A 20,409-nucleotide genomic window follows, 5' to 3' on the forward strand; every position below is an offset into this window, starting at 1 on the left:
CTGTTTAAGTTTAGTGGTCCTTTTGGGAAAAAAAATTATTTAGATTTTAGAGTGGCTTATTTAAATTAATAATCTTGAAAGTGTATTTTGATGTTTATTTTCAACCCAATACTCAAGCCGGTTTAGTACTGGTTTTGGTTTTGGTTTTGGTCAAAAGTGGTCAACAACGGTTTTTGTCAAATCGGTTTGGTTTGGAACCGATTTATAAGGGGGGAAAATCTGTTTGGTTTGAAATTGGTTTTTATCGTGTTTGGGTTTGGTTTCAAAACGGTTTATAAAGCGGATCACTTTCGGTTCGTGAATCGCTTTTTGGCACCACTATTTAGCTTTGCTACTAGTAAGCCTACTACATAAATGTTAAGCATTGTATTATGGAAACCCGGGTACACAGAAAACCCGGGTTCGGGTTCGAGTGTTTAACTGAATATGCATACCTGGTCCCTACCCTAAGGGTAGGGTTGGGTTCGGGTTTAAAAAACCTGGTTTTTCTAATACTCGAGTTTAGGTTTTCTTCCGGGTTTAGGTTTTTGTGCACCTCTAAGGGGGTGTTTGGTGTTGCGTTTTCAAAATAAATTATACGTTTTCAAAATAGATTTTGCGTTTTCAAAACATGCTTCTCTAAAACTGCGTTTTGGAGGCGGATAATCACTTTTTCATCCAAACACTTTTTTAGATTATTTATGTTTTACAAACGCAATAATCAAATAATTACTTCAAAACGTAATCCCAAACACTCTCTAAGTATCATGTCTCTCTATTTAGAATATAATAGTAGAAAAAAATTAGAATATAATAGTAGAAAAAAAAGTGAATATATTGTTGTAACCACCTAACCTAACTTATGTTTCAACTAACCAAAATAACCTGATTTTAAGACCTTAAAAAAATAAACAAATAAAAATAAATAAATAAAAAAAAAACCCGTGATTACAATGTGTGATATCACCTTTAAGTGTCGGCTGCAAAAACAATAATCATAATAAAATAATAAAAAAAATAAAAAAAATACTGAGTTTGCAGCTAAGAAGTGTTGAGTTGAGTTCCATTTTGCTTTCAATTCAAGTATTCAATCATTTGTTACAACATCTCCATCTCCATCTTCCATCCTTCACTCTCACTCCACCCATTCATTCATTCAAATCAAAATTCATTCACAATTTCAAACAAATATTCCACAAATTCAAGATCCAGGTTTGGAAGATGAAAGATAACAATTCTTCACCAGATCTAATTGGGCCAAATGCTATAAAGATTATAAGCAATGTGGGCTTCTCTATTTTTGTGTTTTCAGTACTCATGTTTACAATAGTTGCTATAACATATCAACCCCCTGACCCATGGGAATCCTCAAGAGCCCTCACAAAGGTTTTCACTGAGGTTTCAAATGCTACATTCCAGATCGATAATTCCGTTGTTAAAACCGGTGAAGATGTTGGTATGGAGCCCGTTAGCCCGGTTGCAGCCCCCGAAAATCCACCCGTAGCCCGGCCCGGCCCGGTTCAGATACCGGAATCCGTTAGCCCGTCTGCGTTTGATGGGCCCGTAGCCCAGCCCGGCCCGTTAGTTGAAAAATCAGCCCCTCGGGCCCAGCCCGGCCCGTTTGAGAAAACGGGTGATGTTAGCCCGTCTGCATCCATTGCAGACGGACCTGTGGCACGACCGGGCCCGTTTGAGAAAACGGGCCCGGTTAGCCCGTCTGCATCCTCTGTGGATGCACCAGTGGCCCAACCCGGCCCGTTTGAGAAAACGGGTGATGTTAGCCCGTTTGCATCGATTGCAGACGGACCTGTGGCACGACCGGGCCCGCTTGAGAAAACGGGCCCGGTTAGCCCGTCTGCATCCCCTGCGGATGCACCTGTGGCCAAACCCGGCCCGTTGGTTGAGAAACCGAGTGAGAGTGTGAGCATTGCTTCGGATAGTTGTGATGATAAAAGTGTGGTGAATTGTTCTGCACCGGGGGTTTTGAGGGCGATCAAGAAGTTTAACGTGAAACGGTTTAGATCGATAGTGTTTCTGGAGTATCAAACGCCGGTAAACGGGTCGAACCCGAATGAGTGTGATGTGACATGGAGATACCGGAACAGAAAGGAGAGATCTTGGAGAAAGTATAGAGATTTCCGGAGGTTTAAACTCGGGTATGGCGAAAACTGTACTTACAAAGTGGTAAACGCGAAGGGGTGGCATTCGGGTGTCAACGCAAGACGTCCACGAAGTCAAAGTCGACTAAACGCCACAAGAAAAGGCGAAAAGCCGAAGATCGTGACAACATTCCGTGATGATCAAATCAACGACACGATTCCGGTTATGGGATCGGGTAATGCTTTTAGATACGGGAAGTATTTGTATTATTCGCGCGGCGGGGATTATTGTAAGAACATGAATCAATACATATGGAGCTTGTTGTGTGCTCTCGGTGAAGCTCGATACTTAAACCGCACGTTTGTAATGGATCTAAACGTCTGCTTATCGTCGAAACATACTTCAAGCAACCGAGACGAAGAAGGAAAAGACTTTAGATTCTATTTCGATTTCGAGCATTTGAAAGAAACCGCTTCGATAGTGGAAGAGCAAGAGTTTCTTAAAGACTGGAAAAAATTCGAGAAAAACCGTAAGAAAAAGATCCCGGTTAGGAAAGTTACGACTTACAAAGTTACACCGATGCAGCTAAAGAACGATAAGAGCACGATTATATGGAGGCGGTTTGATAAGCCCGAGCCCGAAAACTATTGGTACCGCGTTTGTGAAAATCAAGCGGCAAACTACATCAAAAGACCATGGCAATCTTTATGGAAATCAAAGAGGATTATGAACATAGTTTCGGAGATTAGTGGGCAAATGGATTGGGATTATGATGCGGTTCATGTGATTAGAGGCGAAAAGGCGCAAAACAAAGCAATGTGGCCTCATCTTAATGAAGATACGTCACCCGAATCGTTAGTTTCAAAGCTTCAAGGGGTTATTCAGCCGTGGCGGAATCTTTACATTGCGACAAACGAGCCGTTTTACAACTATTTTGATCGGTTAAGGTCGTATTACAAGGTGCATTTGCTTGATGATTATAAGGGGTTGTGGGGGGATAAGAGTGAATGGTATAACGAGACGTTGGTTTTGAACGGTGGTCGGCCTGTCGTGTTTGATGGGTATATGCGCGCTGAGGTTGACACCGAGGTGCTTTATAGAGCCAAGACGCGAGTAGAGACGTTTTACAATTTGACTAAAGACTGTAAGGATGGTATTCATACTTGTTGATTTAAGATAGCTTTATGTATTCATGTTTTGATCTATTGTTTGTAAAATAGTAAATCATAAGACAATGTTTGTTGATTGAACTAAAACCGGTGATCGAATTAACAAACGTTAACATTGGTATCAGAGCTACCGTTCCTCTCAAAACAAGCTTCACTAAGACGATTGTCGGATTACAAGCATCTAATATAATATATATTTGACTCGATATTACTTCATAGGATTACCATCGTCGTTGAAGTTCTTGAAACCATCATGCTTTGATTGAGCAATCGACGGGTGATGATCGCACATTTCTTCATTGATCAGTGAATCCAAGAAAGACGAGAATAGATCATCCGGCGAGCGGCTAAGAACATCATCAGATCCAGAACCATTGTTAGCGTCGAATGGGGTAGAGTTTAAGATGTCTTCATGGGATTTTTGGGAAACTGTTACTGGTTGATTCGGTTGAAAAGATGAACGAGTAAGATAGTGGTCAGGGTTTGAAGAAGATGACAACGGTTTGTGAGTTTTCGGGTCAATCCCTTGGCTGATCAACTTCTTGCGGAGATGCGTGTTCCAGTAGTTTTTTATCTCGTTATCTGTACGCCCTGGTATTCTTCCCGCAATCAACGACCATCTGTTGCCAAGGAGACGATGGAGGCGGAGGATGAGATCTTCTTCATCGGCGGTAATGCCGCCCCGCTTGATCGAAGGGCGGAGGTAGTTCATCCAACGAAGGCGGCAGCTCTTCCCACAACGGAGGAGCCCCGCCTTCTTGGGTACTAACCGCCACCGCCCTTCACCTTCTCTGCTAATATAACTAGACAAAAGCTCATCTTCTTCGCGTGTCCATGGCCCTTTCTTCATCATTTCGGCTCTTAAAATGTCGATTTTCGAGATGAAATAAACACAAATATTGAATATTTGAATCCATCTAAATTATGTTGCATTGTGAACAAATGAAGAAAGTTAAAACCATCAAGTTTTACCATTATTATCCATACTTCTAATTTAGTTTCCTTTGAATTTATTCCCCTTTTGCTTCATTAAGCAATTTCCCACCACAGACACCATTTCATCACTCAACCTTAAATGTCCATAAGTACTAGGGCTGAGCAAGTTTAGGTCCGGACCGAAAATGACCGAGAACCGAACCGAAAATATACCCAACCTGACCCGAACCCAAGTACCTAGGTATTTAGATCGGTTCCAATTTTTCATATAAAATCGGCTCGGGTCGGGTCGGTTCTTGGTTCTTTTCATGGTGAAACCCGACTTTGGTCTATGGACCGGAACCGACCCTGTATTTAGGGTAGTGAATCGGTTCTGTATTTTATGTTTGATCGGTTCTCGGGTCGGGTAATGGTCGGGTTTTTCCTTTTGCTCACCCCTAATAAGTACAAAAATTCCTAAGCGTAATTATATGTACACAATAACGTATTGAAGCATGACCGAATAACAAATCAACTAATCGGATTGTCTGAGGATCGTATCGTCATTATCTGCGACTTTAATGTGTTTGTATTTCTGCTCTGTGTTGAATCTTCTACCGCTCTCTTCCACACCCTTTGCCACAAGTTCTTTCAACGCGATAACCCCCTCTTTCAAACCAACATTAATCTTGCAGACCCAAAGCGAAACAAAAATTTACAAAATTATGAGAAATATTCATGAATAACGTGTCGTAACAAGAAAATGCCTTTTTGAGTAAAGTACACATATACTACTTTATTTTGTAAAAATGAGAACCCGTCACCAAAAAACTCACGGGCCCCACCATAGTTAATAGCGAATAGCGTACGATAGCGACAAACAACCTATAAGCTACGTAGCAATAGCAATGAAATTGTGGACGCAATTTTATTTTTAGCAATACACTAGAAGAAAACTTTAGAAATATTTCATATGTATAATGTATATTATATCCAAATATGGTGTTTCTATACGTGATTCACATTATATTGTGCCACTCTTATCACTTTCTTGGTATGGGCGACTTCTTATTTTTGTATTCTTTCTATATTCTTTGACTTCGTGTGTTGGTTTGCTGTTCGTTTTCGAGCCGAGGGTCTCTCTGGAAGCAGCCTCTCTATCCCTATGGATAGAGGCAAGGTCTGTCTACATCCCACCCTCCCCAGACCCTATAAATAGCTCTGCTATTTGTGGGATTTACTGGGTATGGTTGTTGGTTGTATGGTGTTTCTATACGTATATTTACTAAAAAAACCTAAAAAGTAGCTATTGTATACGTATATTTTATCGCTAATTATATTGAAACCAAAAAAACCTGAAATCCCGCTATTTACTCGCTATGGAGGCACCAAAACCAGATGGCGGTGCACGAGCGCTTTGCTACACTATTCGCTATAGCGCTCGCTACGAGCGCTATTAACAACTATGGGGCATGGGCCCCACCAATACCATGCTAACCAACGGGGCAAGGTTAAATGCAGCTTTCGCTGGGCAAAAAAAGAAAATTTAAGAAAATGGATAATATCTTACTCGTTCTTGAGCGGTGGCATTGAACTTTTGAAGCAAGAAGGCTTTCGGATCCATTTGACCAGGAGGCTTACCTATACCTACACACACATTGTAGAAAGGCAATCAGTTATATAAAAATTTTAAAAATATAACTTTAAATTGAGTAAACTGCCATTTTGGTCCCTGTAGTTTGGTCAATTTTGCCACTTTAGTCCAAAACTCAAACTTTTTGCATCTGGGTCCCTGTGGTTTCAGTTTTATTGCCATTTTAGTCCAAAAATGAAATCAAGTCATATTTGTCTTATAAAATCATGTTATTTTGTCATTTTCTGCAGGGGCAAATTGATCATTTCTTTTTTATAAATAAATACCATATTTTATAAGACAAATATGACCTGATTTGCCCATGAGGAAAATGACAAAATTGCAGGATTTTATAAGACAAGTATGACCTGATTTCATTTTTGGACCAAAATGGCAATAAAACTGAAACCACAGGGACCCAGATGCAAAAGGTTTGAGTTTGGACTAAAGTGGCAAAAGTAACCAAACCTCAGGGACCAAAATGGCAGTTTACTCTTAATAAAAAGTGATTAATAAAATAAATAATACCGATTCTTAATCGTGTGAATTCGCGATTCCCACGGAAATGATAGATCACACTCTTCATCCTGATAAAAGATTAAAACATGGTAACCTTATGTCTGCTAATTTAAAGGCAAATGATGAAATTAAACTAGGATTTGTTAATATTATTCGTACCCGTTATGGCTTCCATGGCCTCCCCTGGGCTGAAGCCGAAGAACCCCACATGGTAGATCCATATCATCATGGAACTATATCCACAACAAGCAAAAGAATTACAATAATACATAAAAGCTGACAGTTCCAGCCCGTTTAACTATTAATGGGTTGACTCAGGGTGTGTATTAAGTGGCGGACCCAGAAATTATTTGCTGGGGGGTGCGGATGAGGTATTCAACCATATTTTCAAGGGGCGCGGTCGGGTTTTTTCCCTAAAATATACGCTAAATTTTTTTTTTTCAAGGGGTGCGGCCGCCCACCCTGGCCAAAGGCTAGGTCCGCTCATGTGTGTATTATATCTAACATGTCAAAAGTCGCTCACTTTCTTATTTTAACGCATAAGATCTACTATATCATCTTCTTCAAAATTAATTATAAAATTTATGTAATCTTATATAATATAAAATGAGATTTTGGACAAATTGTTTCACGCAGCCAACATGATTAAGCTTAACTCATGACCGAACCCACCGACCCGCCATTATATTCATCTCTACCAGAAGGTAGATAGTTGTCAATAACGGTCGCTATAGCAAACAGCGTAGCGTATAGGTCAAAGGTCGCTACAGGGTATGTAGACTGTAGTCATAAATAGCGGGATTTCAGTTTTTTTTTTTTAAATATAAATAGCGATTAAATATAGCTATAAAATAGCTGGATTTATAGGTTTTTGTTAAATATACATGTAAAATAGCGTATATACAAGGGTATTTTGATATAATATACATATAAAATTTTTAAATTTTTTTTTTCTAGTGTATTGCTAATTCGCTATTTATAAAATAGTGCCCGCTATATCTATCGCTATTCGCTATGTAGCATACAGGTACCTTATCGCTATTTGTCGCTATTCGCCATTAACAACTACGAGGTAGAAAAGTGACAGTTCATAGTACATACCACCACCACTCGGTTTAGAGGGAGCTTGTAATAGGCAGCAAGTGGACCACTCTGCAATCAAAAGATATACCAACGCCTTTTAGGTACCAAAGTTGAAAAAATAAGTATTTGATGTCTAATAACTTTGGCATTCTTGATATGGAACATTTAATGAACACAATGTGCACATTTTCTAGCTTTGATTCCTTCTCGTTGCGTTCGTCAACGTATAAATCATCAAACCGGTAATCAAGGTGTAGCTTTTTACTGGAAAAGAATAACAAGATAATAAAATACTCACCGATTCACCGCTCAAATTCATATATGTCTGAGGCTTTGCTAATAAAACCGGAACACCATCTACAATACCTGATATGACAATCTCCCCATCAAACAAAATCCCAATTAATTATGCACAATTTAGGCCCAAATCATAAATTAATTTTTTTTAAAAGTAAAATGCCATTTTCGTCCATGAGGTTTGGCCAGTTTCGCGACTTTTGTTCAAAGGTTTGTTTTTCTGCATCTGCATCAAAAAGGTTTAAAATCTTGTTATTTTCATCCGGCTCGTTAACTTCATCCATTTTTCTCCGTTAAGTCAAGGGTACTCCGTCTTTTTACCTACTTTGTTTTGTTTTGTTTTGTTTTGTTTTGTTTTGTTTTGTTTTGTTTTGTTTTGTTTTGTGTTGTGTTTGTTTTGAATACTTGTAAATTATGCTAAATGCTTGTACATAAATTGAAAAAGACTGAATTGCCCTTTAAGTTAAAAAAAGACGAGAATACCCCTGACTTAACGGAGAAAAATGGATGGAGTTAACGAGCCGGATGAAAATGGCAAGATTTTAAACCTTTTGGATCCAGATGCGGAAAAACAAACCTTAGGATGAAAGTCGCAAAACTGGCCAAACCTCAGGGACGAAAATGGCATTTTACTCTTTTTAAAAAGAAGAAAAACAAAACCTTCAAGGGGTGGCGCAGCAGTGTGCATCCGATGCCCCTCTCGGGTTCGAATCTAGCTGCCACTGACTTCCGCCCCAACCCCTTGAATGCGTAAGCTACGCTTCACATTTCACAAATCCCACCGGTTAGGGCATTAGTGGGACCCATGAGGTTTCACTAACGGGTTCTCGTGTTTGACACAAAAAAAAAAAAAAAAAAAAAATAGAAACCGAGACATGCCTTTTCCAAAAATGGCTTTACAGAAAACAGTGTCCATAGCAATCCCTTGTGACTCAGCAAAAGCATCAATCATATTAAATCCGACCTAACATCTCAACACCGCAACAAATTAGAACGATATATAGCATAACGTATCACGTACGTTACTAACAAAGAAAAACACTTCGGGTTTTGCGTTATAAGTTATAACATACATTGTGTCTTGTTCCTTTGAACTTATCTCCAGGATTGCCCAAACCTATGAACAACCATGGCCTTTGTGATTGAACCGATGTACAGAAACCGCGATTTGGATTCACAAGCTTCCTTAGCATTCTCTTAATAACCGCTTAATCGTGGCTGCGTATATTTCAAAGTTGAAGTTTATATATTGCAATATCATACAACACACCTTTTCAACCATCCTATTCATCATCTAGAGCTTCTTACAATTATTAATAAACTTAATTCGAATTTGTGAATTCCGATTTGTTGTTACTGGAGTTTCGGTTTCCGAGAGTTCGATAAAAAATATACAGAGACGAATGTGATTGACCTCAACATTTTTTGTAGTAATAGAAGCATAGTTGTTAATAGCGACCGCTACCATAGCGGTCGCTATAGCGCGCTTTATGGCGATGCGACTATGTGTCGCTAAGTTGGTCATGGCGATGAATAGCGAGTTTAGCGACAGTTATTATTTTTTTTTAATTTTTTTTAATTTTTTTTTAATGTTATAAAGTGTTATAGAAAATAGCTAGATTTATAGATTTTTGTTAAATTTTCATGTAAAATAGCATATATACAAGGGTATTTTGATGTAATATACATATAAAAATTTTCAAAATTCTTTTTCTAGTGTAATCACTATTTATAAAATTGCCGTCGCTATTTGTCGCTATTCGCTACGTAGCCTAGCCATGCCTTGTCGCTATTTGTCGCTATTCGCTATCGAGAACTATGAATAGAAGTAATTTTCAACAAACTGAGTATAGAACAAAATATGTTCAGAAAGGAGAACAAAATGTGATTTTTTTTTAACTTTTTCTTATTAAGGTTAATTAAATCTACAAAAAAAAAAAATAAGTAACTAGTTACGTCACGTGCGGAGTCAAGAATTTTTTTCACTCAGGTAGGTCTACTTCAGTTTATATGAGTCGGGTCACCGAAATGTTTTTTGTCAAAACGGGTCGGACATTAAAAGACCTATAGGTTGAGCATACAAAAACATACTAGAAGAGTTGCAATGTCCCTAATAAACTTTCAACTTGAAGTTCTCCTTTCACCAATATCTATTAACAGAACATGTAAAATGAATTTAAACCATAGTTATTAAAGCGAGCGCCCAGGCGCGCCTAGGCACAAATAAGGCCCCGGGCCCAACAAAGCGCCTTGAGTGCGCCTCGCGACTTTAATAACTGTGTTAATACCATAGTTATTAAAGCGAGCGCCCAGGCGCGCCTAGGCGCAAATAAGGCCCCGGGCCCAACAAATCGCCCTGAGTGCGCCTCGCGCCTTTAATAACTATGATTTAAACCATGGCATACAATCTATGATAATTATAGATTCGACAGCAATTCGATCTATATGTATATTAGTTTTGGTAAAAGTGCTCATTTTAATCTTTTGCAAGTAGGGGTTGGTTCCGGTACACAATGTCCTTAACCTAAGAAATATAGAAACCACAGGTCAAACGAAGCGGCGTTGGAACCGGATCGTCGAACCCTAACCCCTTAACCCTAAACACTAATGCTAAACCCTGAAACTAAACCCTAAAAGCTAAGCCCAAAATATATTTGATTAGGGTTTGACGAGATGGTTTCAACGCCGATGGAATGAGTTCAATCAGAGTTCGTTTGACCCGATTTCCTACGTTTTTAGGTTAAGATCTATTTGTATTTGATCTAAGTAACCTCACTTGTTTGGTACAATTTCACCTAGAATATACATATCAAAACATGTTGACTATCATAGACACTATTACACTAATGGAACACCAGAAAAGATATAAATATAGAGAGTTATTATTATATGATAATTTACATCGAAATAGTTGGTAAACGGGCAACAAGCTGCGCCGCTGCCCCTTTTTGAATAGCAAAACTAAGTCTTTTAAAACCTACGTCCATAGATCTCGGGTCATAACTAAGCCTTTTAAAAGATATAATGAATTTGATTATTATAACCGTAACAGTGACAATCTCGTTGAGGCATTTAGTCGAACAGTTGGTGTGCGTTGTAAACTGGTCAGGTAGTGACAATCTCGTTGAGGCATTTTGTCGAACAGTTGGTGTGCGTTGTAAACTGGTCAGGTAGTGACAATCTCGTTGAGGCATTTTGTCGAACAGTTGGTGTGCGTTGTAAACTGGTCAGGTATTCCATCCATAACCTAATATATCCATCTTTCTTTTTATCATACTAACCAATTTTTCATCATTGACTACCATCTATCATCTTAAATTCGAAGAAAGCTGAAAACTTGAAACCAAAATACGAAAAAGAAAAGGTAAAAATATCAAACCTTTTAATGGCAAGCTTGTTGTTCAGGCCTCTTCACATTCGGTCTAATAACATCGACTTAATCAGGGGAATCCAATTTAGGTTTGTTATTTTGTGACTTGAAAGGTGTAATATAGCATAAGCTCGGTACCAACTGGTACGTATTTGAGGGTAAATACCGGTATCAAAAGTGTTAAAAGTCGGTACCAAAAATGTACTCGGTTTGGAACTGAAACCCGGTATCATTTGTTCATCTCTAGTGTAATGGGCTTGTTTCTAAGAGCACTCACAAAGTGTGTTTGGAGACACATTCGGATCGAGCTGGCCTCCCGGTGAATGAGAGAGTTACTCAAAGGATGTGGATGATGAGGTGGGTTGGTTCGAAAGGTGTGATACTGAGGTGGGTTCATTCGGTTAGATGTTGTCGGTGCTCTAAGAGTCATAAACTAAAACATATCTATTGTCTTATGTTGTTACGAATGATAAGACGATATGTTACGAGTCCAAAACTTCTTTAGAAAATTTTTGAACTCGGTAACTTATCGTCTTATCATTTATAAAAACATACAGAAACCACTAGACCAATAGACACTTTTATTTTTATTATTCTATCAACGTTGTATTAGGGTTGTTTTCAAAATATACAGTGTCACCAACATTTTGATAACCTATATTACATACAAAAATAACGGTGTCACGTGACACCGGAGTATATATAAAATAAAATATATATTTAGCCGAATTCATGATACTAACCGGATTATGATTAGATGTTATGAACTTAGGCTATATTATCTTTGTTCTTTATTCCTCATTTATGATTCTAATGGGCAAGTTAGGATCCATGAAGACACGTAAAATCTTAGCGTCCAAACGAGTATTTAGACAAGATATATTTCCGTGTACATATACTTTTTATACTTAAATCCGAATCCGAACTCTCCACAACTCCGAATACTCACACGCCATCGTTCCCCAATGTAAGATAACTTCGGTGTTCCACTCTCAACAAGTCTTCAATTCGCGGTTAATCGGAAAGCTAGCAAAACCGTGAGTATACATGACCCTTTTTACTTTTCGACACTTTTGGGTGCAATGCTTATTCTCTATTAAAAACGCACACATACACTTACAAACATGCTTGACACAAACAAACAAACAATCCAACATACATGTTTAGTACGTGATGCTAGAACTCATACATGCTAGAATACTTCTTTGTTTTATACTTGTTATTAACTTCGTTTTCGTCTCACTCCGATGTTTCCACCAACGGTTGGGGTGTGACGTTAGAGGCGAGGCCACTAAGCAATGACTCCAAGTGGGCAACGCCCCCTTGACAGGGGTCCGACTGTAGCACCTTTGGGAGCGGGGTCCAAGAGGCATAACTTCTAACTGGGTCGAGCTTGGAAAACAGGGCCGGCACTGATAATTCGTGTACCCTGTTCGAGCTTGCAAAAACGTGCCCTTACGCCTTAATGAAATTGAGTATTGAGCTCACTAAAGGTCTAAACCTAATGCCAATGGGCTAATAACTAATCTAAACCATAAGAATAGTTTTGTAAGTGAACCTATGTTGGTTTTTGTATGAGTATACCCTATTAAAAGTATATATTTTACATATACATATCGGGTTTTTTCATAAAATAAAGCGCCCTTCGAAATATCGGGCCCTGGCCGGTGGTCCTCCCCGCCCACCCCCAGGGCCGGCCATGTTAGAAAACTGACGAGGTATGGTACTGGACCCGACCCGAGCGGTCGGACTTTCTTGCTATTTATCACTTTTATAGTAAGTATATATTATTATTGTGTACTAACCCGCGAAGCCCAGCGCGTTGTAGTTTATGCTACACTAGGCTGTGGGCTCGTAGAGACAACCCCTAACTGGGCCTGGCCCATTGAGGTTTGGGTTTTCCCATATCTCCTATATAAGGAGGTCTCCACCTCCTTATTAGGGCATAAGATATAGGGCAACACATTTTTGTAGCTTCAAATAGGGGATTCTTCCTCTTTCTCTCTTCTTGTTCACAGGTCTAGGATGAAGCGGAGAAGACGAGGTGTGGCCATTCATCACCGTAGAAGTACCGATCTGCCGGGTTCATGCTTCTTCATTGGCGCCATCCGTGGGACCACTGGATCACAACTCGTCTGATTCTCTACTCCATCTTTCAGATCTGTTTTGTTTCATCGGATCCATACGAGATTTTCGGGTTTAAAGCCCTTCTGATCTACATTTGTTGGGAGAGGATATACATCTCGGCTCCAAAAAGGTACAGATCTGTTGAGGTATAACGTTCTCTTAAAGCTATAATTTTAAGACCCCTATTTGACGGAGTTCTATATTAATAAGGTTCGGCACATCGACGTCATTTACACATGAAATTAGGTGAATTATTTACTTTCTTTTCTTTGCTGGCATCTCAAAAAGTTCATTCTTACGTCACCTCAAAAAGTTCAGCATGCTCATGAGAGTCATTTTATTATATAAGAGCTCATGAACAATTAATGGCGGTGAAACTTTTGTTTCGCAAAAACGAGTACATTAAACTCTGTTATTTTAAATCATTATTATTTTGGCAAGGAGACTATTAATACAATACGACAGTTTCCCTGTAAGGCACTAGCACATGTCCCAAAAATAAGGACTTCACCCGCTGGTCCATTCGTTCAAAAAAAAGCAATGGTTGTCGTTATAAAACCCCTTTTCCACTCTTTCGCGCTTGTTCACCGCCTATCGGACACGCTCCGCCGCGCAGGTACATTGATGCCGACATACTTCGTCGTCGCGGGTAAACTCTGCCACGCAAGTGCACCTCGTCTACCAGACACAACCCGTCGCCACGCGGGTGCACCCCTGCTTGTCGGACATACTCCGCCACCGTGCAAGTATGCTCCGCCGCCGCCAGAGTACACGCCGCTTACCGGACACACTCTGTCGCGCGCGCGAATACACATCGCTTGCCGGACACTCTCTGCCGCTGTGCAAGTACACCTCGCCTGTCAGACACGCTCGTCCGTGGGACCGACAACGATCACATCTCGCTTTTTTCACTTCAATCTATAGATCTAGGTTTTTTGAGATCTACCAAAGATTCATTAGATCAAGAACGATCAGTTCTATGCCTTTTAAAGGTTTGATTTGTGTAGGTGGGGTACAAGAATTCCTCATTCACTTGAAAAAGTTACGTATAGGTTGTAAAGCATGGAATTATACCATATATGAAGCCATAATTTGAACACTAACTCTTATTATCAATTCATGAACTTCGAGAATATCATCTCACATGGGCTTTGAACCAACTCACGTTTACAACTGCTTTCGAGTTGATTAATTAAAGCTAACATGCCTTAGTATGGGTGTCCAACACTAGCTGGCATATAGGCTTACCTTGTGCCATAAGCCGCCTAATAAACCACCAACTTTCATCAAAATTCAAACTTGGACAATACTTACACCCATAATTATTTGTAGTTACGGTTCATGATAAACCTAGAAACGTGAGTTTTCTTCGTCAAATTTCTAAAACTGCTTAACATTATTCCCGATGATCTAGTTTATTTTATTTAAACGGAGAATGGGCATTACGCTTCCGCGGGAACCAGCGTATGTCGGATTTTCTCAAGTCGCGTACGGAAAATTCCCGAACATGACCTCTCTTTCCGACATCTCGGGCGGGCAACCTTCTTGGTCGTGCCGTCTCCCGCAGACAATAGCTTTGGTCACGCCATCTCAGGCGGATGGTTATCTTGGTCACGCCACCTCCGGCAACGGATAAAGTCATTCCGCCCATCTCCGGCGGATTACCATCATATTCCCGCAACCTATTATCCCACTCCTCCAACTCCGGCGGGTTACAATTACGTCCGCCCACGGTCTATCTCCGACGGACTACCATACCATTCCGCCATCCATAGCAGACCACCGTCACAAAGTTTGCTCTCCTTGGCGTAACCTAGTTCACGCCGTAGGGAATCGCGCGGCGTTGTTCATTCCACCAACGTTCAATAAAGATCGTCCACACACATGAGACGTTTGTTAGATGACCGCCATGCCGCGCCATCTCATGGCCAGGTAGCACCCTTCTTGATAAACGGTGATTGTCGTCATATCGCCTCTTTACGCGCTGCCGGCGTTCGGGCCCTCACGTCATCTAGTTTGCATCACCGGCCCTCACGCCACCTAGTTTGCATCACCGACCCTTTACGCCATGTGTGTTCGCCCACCGGCACTCATGCCACCAGTCCTCGCGCATAAGTTATAAATGGGCTTGACGTCTTCACCGGAGAGGACGTTGCTCGCCTAGTTTCAAGTCAGATCGGATAAGTCTTTTAACTTCCATCCACACAAATACTTTGAAAAGGCATGGAGTCCATCATGCTGGTTAACTTTTTACCCATAGTTTTGTTGATAATCATTACATGTCAGTACAATTTCACCGAGTAATATAAACCTACACCGAGAGCATAGGGCCCCGACGGGTGTACTCTTTGTTCGCTCGGTGACCACGGTGGACGGCTTTCCTTGTCACTCTTACTTAATTCGACGCCTCTTCCTCAGTCGTGAAGCCTCCGATCGATGTAGCGGATACAATAATAATAGCAAAAATAATAAAAATATAAACTGGATATACAGCACTAAAAGCTAAGCCTATCAACATCCATACGCTTTGCAACATGTATAGTTAATGCATGGGTGTATAAATAGCATTTCATCTTTTTTTTTTTTGAAAAGCTCAATTAGGTGAATCCTTTGTTTACATTGGTTCTAGTAAAATTTGCAGCTTTATATGGTTTTCAAATAAAAGTTTGACTTAATTATGTTATTTGTGCAATACTTCTAACATATTTGGCTGCCTTGAACTTTGGGAGCGAGCATAGTGTAGTATTGTTGTGATATGACTACATCAAAAAACGGGCAAATACACTTCGGACATCATGGCTTACATACCAAATGGAAATCGAAGCGAAACTTACGGGCTTTTGCACCATCCGGTTCACGCCACCTGCCTTCAAGACATCAGGCTATTTTCATTAAATATCGAAAATGATACGCCATCCCATAATTAACACGTGTATCATGCATTCCTATTTTTGACCATGTATAATTTGAAGGGTGATGAATTTTCATTTTAGTAAGAAATTTACACTATACGCTTTACCTAATATTGCCTCATATTAGAACATGTCCACACATGTGATTTTACAAGGAGATGAACCTTGCCTTTCTTTGTATAGATAAAGGAATTATTGTCATTTTACCACTTACTTTTGGCAAACAAGTGTTGATTATATACAGGATAATACGAAAGTTGGCACGACCTTGCGGACGAGCAATTATCTAAGCACGCCTTTGCATCAGAATGGGGATGAGCACGGTGTAAGGTTATTATTACCAATCCTCATTAAAAACGGTCATAATCTTCACGAGGCCCAAGATATACACCAAATGTCCCCATTCAGGAATGATGATAGGTGATGTGGACGTTGTTCAGTAATGATTGCAGACGCTTTGGTTGGCACACCAAATGATTCGCATCCAAAGACACAACTTTGGATAAATAATTCTTCAAAGGTGTTTATGAGTCAATATTTACATTTGGCTTCTTAACAAAATCAAGAACACTGCGGATAACACTGGCTTTAGATGTCAGCAGATGATTATATTGGTAATAGTGTGGATAAGAATGTCTTCATCCATCACCATGGGAAGAACCTTTTGGTTTATAGGTGTTACTATCGACAACGTTGCATCAGCTGCGAGTCACACCAGCAACGAAGCATCAGTCAGAAGTCATATCTACAAAGAACATATGCTGTCGTGCTATATCTAGGTCACCTCGTCCTCTTGGCAGCACTGCCTCTCGTCAAAAAGTATGTGTGCCGCGCAACCTACTCTCACTCATGCCAACTTACCACGATACTTACTGGCCACCTCACCTGCTTTGCATGCCAACACCCAGCCATGCCACCTTTTCGCTTGGTTACTTCGCGTCCCGACTACCTCTTGGCCGTACTACTCGCTCAACGGACCACCTCTTTGTTGAACACGTGCAAGAGACATCTGTAAGTTCCAGCCTCTTTTCTTTACATGTTAAGTATGGCGTACAAACTTTGCAATGAGTCGGTCCTTAAATACAGGATGCTCATATACTAATCATAAAGTAATGCGTTCACTTCCATTTCCATACCTGTGCACAATCAAATAAGGTTGTAAGATAACAACACATATCCAGTGGAAGACAAACACGAGAAATCACAAATATAGATATGTCCTTTTGTTTATTACAATCATTTGTGATAGGCATCCATGCCTTATATCCTAGCCTAATTTTATCAAGTTAATCAGGTATAGAGCACTGTGAATAAAACCGTCTAAAGAAGTGGTTTAATGAATAAACAGAATCTACCCGAATTCCTTAGTTTTATTCAACCTCCAAAACGTTGATCTGTTGATCCAGGAATTCATACTTATCTATGGGCATAATTAAACAACAAAGCTCAAGACAAGTTGTGTCTAGTCATGCAGACTCGCACGTATGACACGAAGGCTATATTTTTTGTTATGCGATATATTCAGATATGCATTTGTATGATGGTTTGCTAGCATTTTTTGCTAAAGTTCAACGCTACTAACATTATTTAGCAACACTGAACTGGGGGACTAGCAGGGTATAGCGCCACTACGCCTTAAAAGTGATCATCTTCTCTTTGGCTACCCATTAAGATGATATCCACTGCACATTATCCCGCATCGGTTCTTATATAATGTGGGTGTTTTCGATACGTCAGACGATATTTATGCTTCTCACATCATTTGGCCAACGACTATACCACTCGACACAACATGTGCAGTTTGGTAGTCAAGACAAACGCATGACAAAACCAATATACTTGATTTTCCAAATAAGTATTCCACACGCTATACGACAGGAAAAACACTTATTCGAATGTGTATTCTCCACGCCAATACGCGACACGGATAACAGAAAACCCTCACGCCATAGTCGACAAGGTAATTTAAACATACATGCCACCTACTATAAGTGTTTCACATGCCAGTGCGCATCCAGGAAAAGCACGTAGTAGCTTACATAAAGTGCTCATTCATGCCTAACGCGTATAAAGCATTTTATTATCTCAATGAGTGTTCACTCACGCCAAGCGCGTAGAAAGCACTTTGTTGTTCAAGTGTTTATTAACGTCGCGCGGGTTATAAAGCACTTTCTGATATCTACAGGTGTTCATATAAACATTTGTAAATACAACATACCACCGCATTTAAACTGCATATCACGGTAAAAAACAACTCTGACACGAAATATTTTTCATAATAACAAAGTCAGATGATCAAATTATACAGTGCTAAGAGTGGGCATCTTGGTAATAGATGTATTCAACCACTACTACTCCAGTGAATATCTTGGTAATAGATGCACAACCACTGATGAAAAACCAAGTACTTGTCCCACAATTATAAAAACATTGTGGGGAACATAAATAACGCTCTAAGCACCCTTCCGAGGTCACTGAGCATAGCAAGCACTTCTGCAGGGGTGCCTTGTATATCCTTCTTTCCGACTGCAACGATAATTGCTATAACCGGATCGTCAATAACAAAGACTGGTACAACCACCAGCGGCTTCACATTCGCCTAAGGTGGCATAACATCCGTGTATGCGTCTATGACCACCAATGGTTGTACATTATGACAACGGGGATCCCAGTGACACGGACGCGTGGTAGGGATCATCGTCACATCAACATCGACTCTTTCAATGGGTTGAACGACATTAGCGTACCATATGCTAACCGACAAAAGTCACGTCAAAGGGTGAATATTTTGCAATGACCCCCATGACTATGGGCACACCGCTAAAGCAGGGCCACACCTGAAAAAATCATCCAAAGGCGAGGTACTTAACTGCCAAAACTTAGCCTGTTCCAAGGCTCATGCATGGGACCTAACTGCATACGCGTAACCTTGACGAGCTCATGGCAACGCGCCAGTACAAATGGCAATTGCCTGCAATCAATCAGCTTGCCAGGTTTGTCCAACAAGTTTCCACGATCGTGTGATATTCACTGCTCCATTATCTCCACTCACAGCTAACGACAACCACAACAAACGTGGCCAACAACTTTCTCGCACTCGGACGACATGTAAGCCTAAAATTAGCGATCTTCACTCCCGAGCTCCTAATAAGTCTAAGTGTTTCTCCCACACTTACACGCGAGAGCAACACTAGACTGGGGGACTATCCGAGTAACATTCATCCGCTTTAGGGACTATCCGAGTAACAACTTATCAAACAACAACGACTAAGAGTGTAATTCTGAAAAGTTGGGGACTAAAGGTGAAATTTCACCAAACCACAAGGACTATCCGTGCATTTTACTCTTTAAAAAAAGAAAATAAAATAAAAATCCACCACCCAATCAAAATTCATCACCATCTTCTTCACCACGTCGGTGAAGACTCCAACGCCCAAACCACCACACCAAGCATGGGGCGGTGTGCGGGCGTGGTTGAGGCCTCCACGCCGGAAACCACGCTCCCCTCCATTTGGTCTAAATGGATTCACTGAAAATTCAAACGAAACTTATGTTATTTTTAGAGTTAATTGCCCTGATGGTCCCTGTGGTTTACCATTTTTTTTACTTTTAGTCCCCACCTTTTTAAAATAGCATGTTTGGTCCCTATAGTTTGCTCAGTCGTTACTCAGATAGTCCAGTCCCTAGGGTGGATATTTGCTAGTTTCTTTAGTTAAGTTGGTATGAAATTACTAAACTACCCTTAATGATAAAAAAACAAAAAAAAATTAAAGAAGAAGATAGCCATCTTTAATTAAAAAATGTAGAGTAAATTTCATTTTTTGTCCTTTATGTATTATCTGAATTTTGAAACGTGCCCTTTAAAAGTTTTAATTTCAGTTTATGTCCTTAAATCACATGTTTTATATCACTTTAAGTCCTTTACACCAAACTGAGTTAAATTACTCAGTTCGGATTATTTAATGCAAGGGTATTACTGGTATTTCACCTTGTTTCATCACTGCAATTCAACTTCTGATATGGATAATAATTTCAACAAACCCTGTTTAGGTGTGTTCTATATTCCTCTGTTCTCACGATTTACTTGTTTTACAATTCATATAATGTAATTGCGGCTGTAATTTGCTATTTTTGTACAATTTTGAGTTTATTTTCCTTGATAGCTAACAATTTGACATATAAATGCAGGAGGAAACAAATCAGACAATGAGAATGAATTGAACCCAGAATTGGCTTCCAAGTTAAAAAGCCCCAGAAAAAAAACAATTACCCAGTAGGAATTTCATGAGTCCCACCATATCAGCA

The 20,409-nt window shown here is 39.9% G+C and overlaps 3 protein-coding genes across 3 annotated transcripts; 1 reads left to right on the plus strand and 2 right to left on the minus strand.

Annotated features, from left to right (window-relative positions):
* The first annotated feature begins 998 nt into the window (after positions 1-998).
* LOC110927179 lies at positions 999-3,335 on the plus strand. Its single transcript, XM_022170799.2, has one exon. The coding sequence runs from the start codon at positions 1,201-1,203 to the stop codon at positions 3,247-3,249; it is 2,049 nt and encodes a 682-aa protein (XP_022026491.1). The 5' UTR covers positions 999-1,200; the 3' UTR covers positions 3,250-3,335.
* Positions 3,321-4,135, minus strand: LOC110927181 (transcription repressor MYB5). Its single transcript, XM_022170802.2, has one exon. The coding sequence runs from the start codon at positions 4,099-4,101 to the stop codon at positions 3,457-3,459; it is 645 nt and encodes a 214-aa protein (XP_022026494.1). The 5' UTR covers positions 4,102-4,135; the 3' UTR covers positions 3,321-3,456.
* Positions 4,136-4,200: 65 nt separating this feature from the next.
* On the minus strand, positions 4,201-11,344 carry LOC110927180 (peptidyl-tRNA hydrolase, mitochondrial). The gene is made up of 9 exons (XM_022170800.2): positions 11,075-11,344; positions 8,769-8,913; positions 8,575-8,659; positions 7,697-7,764; positions 7,417-7,467; positions 6,475-6,548; positions 6,325-6,383; positions 5,734-5,810; positions 4,201-4,851 (listed from the first exon to the last, which is right to left on the minus strand). The coding sequence occupies exons 2-9, from the start codon at positions 8,886-8,888 to the stop codon at positions 4,699-4,701; spliced, it is 687 nt and encodes a 228-aa protein (XP_022026492.1). The 5' UTR covers positions 8,889-8,913; positions 11,075-11,344; the 3' UTR covers positions 4,201-4,698.
* Between the last annotated feature and the right edge of the window lie 9,065 nt (positions 11,345-20,409).

Source organism: Helianthus annuus, chromosome 2 (assembly GCF_002127325.2).
Source record: "Helianthus annuus cultivar XRQ/B chromosome 2, HanXRQr2.0-SUNRISE, whole genome shotgun sequence".
Taxonomy (NCBI): domain Eukaryota; kingdom Viridiplantae; phylum Streptophyta; class Magnoliopsida; order Asterales; family Asteraceae; genus Helianthus; species Helianthus annuus.